Source organism: Monopterus albus, unplaced genomic scaffold (assembly GCF_001952655.1).
Source record: "Monopterus albus unplaced genomic scaffold, M_albus_1.0 scaffold212.1, whole genome shotgun sequence".
Classification (NCBI taxonomy): domain Eukaryota; kingdom Metazoa; phylum Chordata; class Actinopteri; order Synbranchiformes; family Synbranchidae; genus Monopterus; species Monopterus albus.
In genome coordinates this window covers 181241-192643 of record NW_018128092.1, presented here as the reverse complement: position 1 = coordinate 192643, position 11403 = coordinate 181241, and the positions used below count along the sequence as shown (strand labels likewise).

General features: G+C 42.7%; 1 protein-coding gene across 1 annotated transcript in view; it reads right to left on the bottom strand.

The window, feature by feature from the left end:
• plekhg5b (pleckstrin homology domain containing, family G (with RhoGef domain) member 5b) overlaps positions 1–11403 on the bottom strand; it is a 64230-nt gene that overhangs the window by 46206 nt on the left and 6621 nt on the right. Inside the window, 1 exon segment of the mRNA XM_020618986.1 lies at positions 1962–2038. Within this exon segment, the coding sequence (XP_020474642.1) occupies positions 1962–2038 (77 nt within the window).

The window sequence follows — 11403 nt, the reverse complement described above, 5'->3', positions numbered from 1 at the left end:
CCTGAGCCTGGGAGACAGGTGGCGTCAAACGAGCCTCATCCCACGCCGCCTCCCCTCTGTGCTGCAGCAGGCCAAATACACACAAGTGCAAAGACACACACACTTTAAAATGTGTTTCTTAAACTCGACTTTGTGAGAGGGACCATATACTTTCAAGTGTTTTCGTCTTTCAGGAAAAGTGGGGTTGAAAGACTCAGTAATGTGAGCAGCAGAGGAACAAGCAGTCAGGATCATTCAGGTTAAGCTCTTTGGCTCTCTCTTCATCCCCCACTTTATTGTTCCCAGTTGCCATGGAGAAAAACTATATATAACCATCTGGCTCTCCAGGTGCTGTCTAAATTCACCATCTTTTTTTTCTCTGTTATTTTGCCTTTCCGTTGTTTCCGCAGAGCAGGCACCATCTCGACTCAAGGGGAAAATCTGTCTGACATCCAGCTCCAGTGGCAGGAGGGAGACCAACCAAAACAACCAGGCTGACAGACCAAACACTGTCAGTTTCCCTTCGCCTTCTGGCCAGACTCCCATTTTCAAAAACCGGTGGCTTCGAAGGAATAATTTGTTTCACAGCCTAGTGGCCAGACACACAGCCCCAACACTCACAGCCCTTTAACGCCTAGAAGAAGAAGAGCAGCTTCGCCGCTCTGCTTCACCTTCCCTGTGTCGTATTACAACACGAGCGATGCCGTCACCTGTGGCTACATACAACAAGACTAAAGCACAGTCGGTGTGTCTGCATCTTCATTTAAAGCTCTTTCACTTCCAGCTCCGGTCTAAGTGATGGTACTTCTAAGTGAAGTACTTTTTAAGGTGTCCTGGTGGCTTAGAGCAGGAGTGTCACACAGTGGCCACGTAACAGTAAAGCAAATCGTCCAAATTGCTGCTTTGCTTGTGATGTCCTCAGAATGATACATCTGACATTCTGATCGACAGGATGGCATCATTTGTTACAAACTGCTGCCGCAAAAAGAACATTTTAAGGTTAGACTGGTTAGATTTAGGGTTAGGAAAAGCTCAGTGTGACTGGTTTGGGTTAAAATAAGAACTTGCTGAAGTCAGGGAAATCCTGTGTTGGTTAAAATTACTACTGTGTTAATGTTAGGGGTCAACCTTCACTGTTGGCAGGAAACAGGATGCAAACACCAGTCTCTCATGTCAAAGTCTGAGTTTTTGTTAACTCATGTCTCCACACCGACCTCATCCTCCTGCAGATTATGTCTAACAACATTACAATATTTTCTCCATTGCTCGTGGCATTTGCCAAAATCACTTGCAGTGTCATTTTTAACTGCATCATCCCTGCTTTGAGACCAGCCAAGAGCCTTCTTTGTATAGAGCAGTTCCCCACCTCTCTCTCTCTCTCTGCCCACAGCTGTCCACTAAAAAAAGCATAAAATGCCCAAAGAACTTACAAAAAGCACCCCCTTAATGTCACGCATGACATATAAAACCTGTTTTGCAATAAATGCAAACTGAGCTGCCAAAGCTGTCCTGAGGGAATATTTGGGGTCTGTGTGACAGGTGTCTCTCAGGAAAAACAGCTTTCCAGGAAACTGTCATTTTAAAGGAACAGTGGGACATTTTGGAAACACTCCCTTAAAGTTAGTTGAGAGGATTAACATCACTCTCCTACCTTCTTCTAAGATACGACACTGCTGCCATTAGATGGGTAAATTAGCGGCGGAAACAGCGAAGGCTCTGGTATATGTATGAATTAAGCAAAATGAGATACGTGTTAATTAATGAGCTTAAGTGTGGTGTTAAGCAGATTTTTCTCCTCAAGTAATTCTTGACAAGAGAATAAATAAATGCACGTTAAACTACTCCTTTAAGTGAGACTTCAAAAGCACTATCTGGGCTCCAGAAAATCTGGTTTAATAAATTTTAAGAGTGGTTGCTGACTCTCGCTCTTGGCAGTGAACTCAGTCCCTGTGCAGACCTTCCTTCACGTTTACGGTTCTTACCTTAGAGGCCCTTCGGCGGTCAGGACACTCCGGGTGCTGACACACCACCCAGTCTTCCTCCTGGACGGGTTTGTCATCTGAAACAATAACACACAAATCAACTTGACATCTCTCCTAATCACTAAATCACCAAAGCTGCCACCCAACCAGCTCCACAGCCCACCTTTTTTTGGCAAAGATGTAAAAGCATAATATAGACACCAAGACTGAAGTCGCTGTCTGTGTTTATCTACAGCCGTGGTGAAAAACAGGGAGGGAGAGTGTTTATGAGCAAGAAGCTATGCTGTAAGATAAAAAAGAGAAGTTTGCTTAAAGAGATTTCTTGAAGGAAAGGTCAACAGAGGGAAGAGGGTGGGTGTGTTGTTGGGAGTAGATGAAAGAGAAACGAATAACAGCCAAAGAGACGGGATGAAAATGGAGCAAATGAGAGGAAGCCCCCGATTCTGGTTTTTGTACAAACATGCACTGGGTGAGTTCGTTTACTCTCTACAATAACAAATGACCACTGTCAAACAAACCTCTAAAATCTCCTTGACTAGCTGGCCAGTGCTGCATTAAGGGTTTGATAAAAGGCAGTGTTTACATCTACATCTTCTACATGTACACACGTGATAAAGATATCATAACAGAGACCCTGAGCACACTAGTATTTATTTGTCTACATAATGAGAATAACAATGAAGACACACGCAGGAACGAGAACCTAAGAGCAGGGAAGGGAATCAGAAGCCCTTTTCAGATGCACTGCAGCCCTGAACTTGTCTAGACACAACCCAGAGGAGCTGAAAGTGATAACGTCTGGCCAGATATTACAAGGTCTTTACACGAGTAATGTCCAACTGAGTCCATATTTGCAAATAGAGCAAGTTACTGTCCAGAGTATTCACACAAAGCTCGTGGGCATGTTGATGACATTTCTTCATGCAACTAGTGTGAAACCTTTAAAATACAAACATCTGACAGTGAAGAAGGGTCGTCTACATGGAGACACCAACACCAAAAATATCAAACCGGAGAGATGACGAGATTCAGAAACTTCTGTCGTTAAGGGCTGACGCTGAAATCATCCTACATATTCAATGAACAACATGAAAAACAGTTGTGTAAGACCAAATTTCGAACGGCCTGCATGATCATCTTGTGTCCTGCCTCCTGTCTGGTCTACCCAGGTGCCGATTGTCACATAAACTGGAGTAATTTGAGAATATATCTGACATGGACAACCTCCTGTTGTGTGCTAAATGTGTGAAAAGGCAACTCTGGACATTGTCCGAAGAATCAGACCGGAACATTGTCATATGAGAAAACGGCTAGAAACAGCTGGGTGTGGGGGCGGCAACAGACGATACAGGTGCCTGTTGCAGAAAGGGATGGCAGGACTTTGTAGCAAAACCCTTCCAGCAGCTCTTTCCCCTTGAGTCATCCACTTGGTTACAGCTACACTCACAGGTCATGGGTGCTGTAATTGGTCCTTACCACAGAGTCCACAGCTTACCCTCTGGGAAGGGAAGGGTCAACCTGTCTTCAGTAAATTTGCTCAACAGTGGTAAAAACAAGGGTCTAGAGACATGGTAGAGGCTCTGTGAGCCAAAACATCACCAAAGTCTGGAAGATTTCTCATCTGGGAACAATGAATGTCTCCACAGAATGTTGTGCCAATCCATCCTGTAGATATGTCTCAGATTACTTGCTGGTACACTACTAAAAGCCAAAAAAATCAAAGTGTTGGCGCTACAGGAAAATTCAGGGGATTGCTAAAGTCAGTAGGATTAATCCTCTTTGTAACACAAATATCTCTACAAAACTTCATGCTACTTAATATAGGTCATTTAGATATTTACGTCTGGACCAAACTAGCTAAAAGCTCCTGTGAACACCTTTCAGCATTCCCACTGAGACAGTGTGCACTCTGCCAAACTCCCACCACTGCCAGCGGAAAAAGAGAAGAAGGGATTCCTCTGTGTCTCTGCTGTGCTGGGAGCAGTTCTCAGCTCTTACTGTGGTCTCTGCCAGGAGGCCCCAGGCTATCGGCCTGCTCAGGGTTTACAAGCAGCAGACTCCAGAGGGAGCCTCCAGATTTCGTCGAGTGTTTCCCAAAGAGGCGGAACCTCCTTTACCACAGTGAGACTTCATAGCTTTCCAACGGACAGATGTTACTTGGCCTCATCAGTGTGATTTCAGGTGCCAAGAACAACCCACCTTGACCCTTGTTCATCTGAACTTTTAAGATCCAGGTTAAGCTTGAAGTGGGGAAAAAACCCCAACATGTCTCAGTGAGGTGCTGGGCCACCACGTGCCACCAGAACAGCTTCACCTTGGCACTGACTCGTCAAGTCTGTAAGCTCTACTGGAGGGATGAGCAGTGTAAGCACCATTACCTATAAATAATAATAATAATAAAGGATTATTTTTCGAGATATGTTTTGCTAAGTACACACGCTAATTTCTCTTTAGCCAGTCAGGCCTCTCAAGCTACTACAGAGCTCTATACCAGAGTTTACGCTAATGTTAGCGGTGCTGTCCTGCTGTGTTGGGCTTTCTCATGTTAAAGGTGCAGTGAGGAGTTCTCCTGTAAACTTTGTTTACATTCAGTATTACTCTCCAAACTACACTGTGGGAAACCTTGAAGCCAAACAAAGATAATAAATGTAGTTCCTTTCTAACAAAACAGCTGTAGGACTAGTGCTTCTTCAGTTCAAACCCTGCTTTATTAGCCTGCAGTCTTCTTCCTCCTGATTTTGTTGGCACATGGCTGCATTATCACCACCTGTAGACTAATGGAAAAGTGGAAAACCACTGGTGATGTATTTTGTGTATGTGTGCACCCTCGTGCAGGTGCACTGGGAAAAAAAAATGCCAGTCAGCTGTTACAGAGTCACATTTATGAGAAGTAGCTGCTTTTCTTTTTTTAAGTATATGTAATATTTTTGGATTTTCACCATTTGTCTGATAAAAAAAGTCATCGGAAGATGATCAAAAAAAATATGATGCCACTTTTCCTTATTTCCCAATATTTCATAGACCAAACAATCTGCAGATTTATCAACAGCCACTTGTTGCCATTACAGTAAAACGTGCTCCTCCTGGTGCACATCATCATTATGACCGTCAACTGCATCTGAGCAGCGCTAGACTGGAAATCTTGACCTGGAACATTAATATCATTACATCTGGATGCAGGCTGAAACCCGTGGCCCAAGATGCAATCTATAAACACCACCACATAACGCCTTGCAGAGCTCACTCATGTTCTCCTTTGGGCAGGGAAGGGCCGTGCACACGTTTCTCCAACATGTATTTATGAGGAACATTCTCTGTTTGGTGAGACTTTATCATGGCGCATGCAGAGGGTTTTGATTCATCATGATTCTGCTCCTCTCTTCATTTTCACTTCATGTTTCTCAGAGCCTCAACACCCCACACCCCCCATGTGTAATGTAATATACACTTCCTTGTTAAGAGATAGTTATGAAAAGACTCCTGGGAGACAAACACAGATGGCAAGCAGGCAGGATGGTGCACGGACAGGGAAGGCTGGCAAAGAAATAGTCCTATCATGTGCAGGACAGCAGAGAGAGAGAAACATTAGGCCGTAGAAGAATGTGAATATATTGAGAAGAAGGTGAGAAAGCCAGGTGGGGACATTGGACCTATCAGCATGCTCTGGGTAACAGATGGATACATCAGTAGGCAGGAGCAAGACAAGGAGCTTAATTACCTCTGTGCATTATTTATTTTAAATATTCTTGCTGTGTAAGTTTAATTTGTAAAATAAATATAAAGCCTTCAGTAATTTCCTCTGAACTGTCGATCACAATTAGGTAGATGAAATACTAAATCTGTTTTTCAGTTGAATCATATTTAAGTTCCAGAAAACCCCCTGTTAAGAGGTTTTGCTTGAAGTTCAATAAATGTGTGATGTTTTCAGTCAATGAGTGATTGTGTTAAATAACTGTGATCTCAATACCCAACAAAATAATGGTGATTATGATGTTTGCTATAATGGTGCAGCCCTACTTAATGTTATTTGTAGCTTCCTGGAAGAGTTGCTTCACATGTTCCATATAAACCTATGAATATCCAACATGTCAAACAAAGGTTTGGTGAATAAGGAACCCAACACGTCCACCTGAAACCTCTACAGGTGAATGATTCGGGGCCCTGCGGAGCAGACACGAGCAGGTTGCAGCTGTTTCTAATGCTGAGGCCTCGGTGGCAGCGGTGGCATGACTCAGGCCTCCCGCTTAATGTTGTTTCACCTCCATAGTAGTTAAATTGGACACATGTGCATCACACACCGCCCTGCCCCCTCCCTCCGCCACATCTGAGCAAACCTAAGGTCCCCACGTATAAAACTGAAACCACAAAACAAGTGTAAACTGTTCCAGAGAGGGGTGGAGGAGCAGTCAGCGGGTTTCAATGCAGAAGATGAAATAAACACAATGTCTGATTTACTCATTCTGGATTTGATTCATGACAATGAAAACACCATCCTCCAGTCCCTCGGTGCATATCTGGGGCCTACGTGGCTCTTACAGTATTAGACAAAAACCCAATACCCTGTCACCGTATTAAAGAGGGGTCATGAGGAGGATTACTGCATAGCTGGAATTTTTTGGGGCATTTATGTCAGAAAGTCCAGTAACTGGTCAAGTACAAGTTGATTATTATATAACAGTGTGTCCTTTTATGTTAAGCTATTGAGTTTCTTGGTGCTAAACTTCAAGTGAAATGTTGTGTTCTTACTAAAACCTGAGGAATGCCAGTGTGTACTTGTACACATAGGGACGTTTTAGACTGGCCCAGTGGACGTAACAGGAAGATAGTGAAACTCTAATTAGACTTCAACAAACAACCCAACTGTGTCCACATCAGTCTATCTTACACAAAATACTTGACAATTTGCCTCTCGTTCACTCATTTATTCACACACCGATGGCGGCGGAGCTGTCGTGCAAGACGTGGAGCGTCTTGCTCAGCAACACTCTGACATGTCGACAGGAAAAGCCGGGATCTGAACTGCTGGGAATGTAGCAGGGAAATAGTGACAAGCAAGAGAACAGTGTTTTAGAGCTGATAAAGGAAATCAAGGGACTGCTTTCTGTCCTGTTCTAAGGGTCAGTATCTTAAAGCTGAGAGCCTCCATGGCTGAGCACAATGACGGGTTTGGGAAATGTTTTCAGTGGAAGCTTGGGGCTTAACTACAGAGATGATGAAAAGGTAAGGATCAAAGCCTCACTGTGCCTCTGTGGCTCTCCTCTTTTCAGGCTATGCCCAACAGGCTCCGTCCTTAAACTGACCAGAAAGCAGGCAGAACAGGCTGGCTGGCTGGCAGAGAGCAGAGGATCAACAACATTCCTCCACGGCCTTGTGTTATCACTTCCCCTTCACTAATGGCATAAATTGGGCGGCACAGCGGAAACCAAGTGCACACATCACGCCACATCAAAAGAACAGTGAGAGGAGACAGCTGTGCACGTCTTCACTGGTAAATATTTCATCTGTGGAGCTCTTTCCTTCTCTTCTCACTCATGTGAGGCGGTCTTCATGCCAGGTCACTGAGCACTGTCCACACAAAAACAACCTTTCCATGATGGAACTGAAATGAGCTCAAAATGGATCAGATCATCCTAGTAGTGAAGGCAATGTCCATCCCATGTTAACTGTTACACAGGATCAATGAGGTTTGCTTCTTTTTCCATTATGCTGAATAATCTGGATGCTTTAAATACAACGATTTTCCTCAAGCAAGCACTTCCTCTGGCTGTGGATTAGCCCTCCACCCCTTCTTACCCTTCAGCCTTCTTTGTTCTTATATTACTCCTTTCTTTCCTTCCATCACTCCTTGCTGCTTGTTTCCTTTCATTGCTATTTTCCTTCCTCACCTCATTTCTTATTTTTTTTCCTCTCTATCAACCTTTCTCACCTTTTTCTACCTTTACAATTTTCTTTGTCACCTTTTTTGTATCTTTAAATGCACTAATATTTCAATGTTCATCAACTCAGTGATCACTCTGTTTTTGGCAGTGTATCAACTCTCCTAATGTCATTTCTTCAGAAATGATTTTTTTCTAGTTAAAACTGATTTTTATCTTTAACAAATAAGCAAGTTGCTGCTTCTGTCATTGCTGCCCTGTGTTATTCTTTACAACGTTAACAGTAAGTTAAAGGAGCCTTGCTAGTGATGTTTTTCTTTTGCTGATATTGCACATGTGGCCCTCGTTACCGTACTGAGGAACAGCATATAGTTTTGATAAAGAAAACTATTTCTGAAGCATGTTTTGTCTTGAGTTCATTTACACTGGAAAAAAAAAATTGCTTAAAATTGTGAACTGTCTGTAACACTGAAAAAATTATAATAATAAAATCAAGATTAAACCTTTTTGGACATGTCGCCCATTCCTACATGTTAGTATGTTAACATACTCTAATTAGCTTTAAAAAAGAAGTACAGCCAAGGCTGCAGCAGGGGTGAGCTCCAAATGGGGATGGCTTGAAATGAGTACGAGGTAGAGAAATTATCAAATTCGTTTTAGTTCTAGTCTCAAGTCATGGTTAAACAGAAGACTATTTAGATAACGGTAAGCAACCTCAGCCAAGAAGGACCTACAATAAAACATGTCTAATATCTAATTCAATATCTAATTTGATGCAATACCAATCAGTGATGTTTAACAACAAGGAGAAATATGTGCATATGAGAAGTTATGTACAGCAAATTCTTCTCATATGAGAAAACTGAAAAGTATGACATGCAGTACACTGATGGTCTGAAGACTGATCTAAAGAGCAATGCCAGCAGATATAAAGAAAGAACAGATGAATAGAAACAACCCACTGCACAGTCACTCAAGTACAAAGCCACCACTTTGGTGATTCACTTCATTTCCCAGCTTACCGCACAGATCATGGATCACGTCCAGGGATGTGGACCAGGAGTAGCGCTCTATTCCCACTTGAGTGAGAGAGGACGGCAGTGTCTCCAGCTCATACGCTCCACGCTTCTTCCAGTACAGGAACATCGTCACTTCTTCAACTAGCTAATGTGTTATAATAATTAAAATCACTTAACTGCTCATTGCTCTGACACTGATGTTTGGATCTGACTCATCCCACAGTTGTTGTTGAACCGATATACCTAACCAGCCTCTGACCCACCAAGAACTTCCACAAACAATCAACTTACCCCAGTCATCAACCATCTTTACAACAATCCAGCTCAACTTTAAACTCTGCCAGCTGCCAATATGTCCATTCAAATTCCCCACCTACACATTCACCTCATTCAGCCGAACCACATAACGCTTCAAACCTTCTATCCAAGTCGGATTCTACTTCAAGGCTGTTCCAAGACAGCAGAGCTCCCTTAAGAACAGTCCATTACCTCTCCAGGGGACCAGATTATTGTTTTTAAACCTGGAATAAGCTCTAGCACTGCCATCCAGGTTTTAACAAGCAATTATTAAATAGGCAGCAAGTGCTATTATTGTCCACACTTCTGTCAACAAATCAAAGACTAGTGTCAGCGTGTCTCTGAACCTTCCTCTTGATGCTTCTTCCTGTTGATTTCTTTCAGTCCTCCACTGAAAGCCACCCACCGTGAGCCGTCAAGCACCAAACGCTGCCCTTTCTAATTATTTAACCAAGCTATTTCTGACTAAATTAAAGATGTCTGTCTTCTAAAAGGTGTTGCAAACCTATGTCCAGCATCAAGTTAAATGTCCTCTGCTGTTGCCTTCCCTGAGCTTCAATTATATCCATAGCAGAGTTTCTCAAGCTGTACAAAACTTTTGTGTGAGGCAAGCTGCTCATGTTTGAGCACTGTGTAGGTTTTCCTGGCGACGGGGGGGTTCTGCCCACTTCATCAGACAAGTGTTGTATTCATGCAGAAGTGAGTTGCATGCTGGGATGGTCAGTCTGGGCCAATGCCTTTTGGACTGGGGGACACAAAGATCTCTTTAAACTTCCTCCTACATCCAAAGTGGACTTTCTTTATGTTTTGCACAAAACTGTAGGCTGACATTTTCCTGCATTAATTAGTGCCCATGCCCTTTATGTTTCCTGAAAGATTTATTCCTTTTTATGAATGCACCATCTCTGCTGTGAATGAGCCTAGTCATTTCTGTGGAGGTACAATGCAGATGTTGGCCTCTTGGAGATGAGAAGCACCAAATGAGCGCAAGGAGTCCCATTACAAGACGTTTATCTGAGACTATGTGCTCCACTTCTCTAATATCTAAGAGTTAAAACAACATGAAGTTAGATAATTCTAGTCATAACATTTCCTCAGTGATGCCTAACGGCTGATGCTATTATGCTTCTAAAATGAGAGAAGAAATTCTGTGAGAATGTACAGTGCAGGCCGGGGGAAGGGAGGCACGCTGTCACACACAAGGACCCACATGAGCAATTTCGGGATAAGAAATTAGAGAGTAGGATGGGAGCCGGGTTGCTGCTCAGCTCTAGGCTGTGCAGACATATGGTAGTAATCTAAAAAGCAGCTTTTTTGCATGCGGCTTCGCTTTTAATGACGAGAGCGGCGTCCAGCATAAGAACTAGGCTTCAGATACAAGGGCTCAATTTCACCTACTGGAGAACAGCATTGCCACGATACTGGCGTTTCTAACATCAATATAGTACCTAGAAAAATATTAATATTCAATATCATGGGTGAAAGCTGACACCAGATTGAGGGCATAAGATTTTACATTTTATTCAAAAGATAACAAGACTGTAATGTGACATCAAGCTTCTCCTTTCTTGGCTAGTAGCAGAGAACAGCAGAATGGCTGCAGCAGACATCACCAATAGATATGATTCTTGTACTTCTTCACTCATGCACCGGAAGTGCCTGGTGTATAAAAAGAGCTTAGAAGAGGCTACAGAAATAGCTAGGAGAAGGGAAATCTACATCCATATCTCAGGCAAACAGTGAATGAGCTAATTACTGGCTACACATGAGATGCCCATGTACAGTGCAACACGTGGTAGAACACAGCAAACACAAACTACACAAGATCTTTGCTCAGTAGGAACAGAGATTCTTCTGGTTCTGTTACCTGGTGTCCCTGTTTATATTTGGAGTACAAGTACTGCGCTTCATTTTTAAAAAAATATAATGAGTGAAAGATGGAAAATGTAAAACTTTAATCAATTTTTTTTATTACAAGTAAATTTAATTTCAAATCAAAACTGCTCACTTAATTTTTTTTGGACAAATGTATTTCCTGTCCTCTAAACAACAACTGAGTACTAACTAATGTTGACTAATACCTGTGTGATACAGAAACACCAGGCAGTGTGCCTAGACTGAATGAACTGGCTTCTCAACAGAATCACACTCACTAAAGTATTAATGGTGTGTTGAGAAAGGAGTGTGTGAGCGGCTGCAGTACAGCAAGACTGTAAATGAGCCTGTTGAAGTGTGCCCACCGTAGGGAAA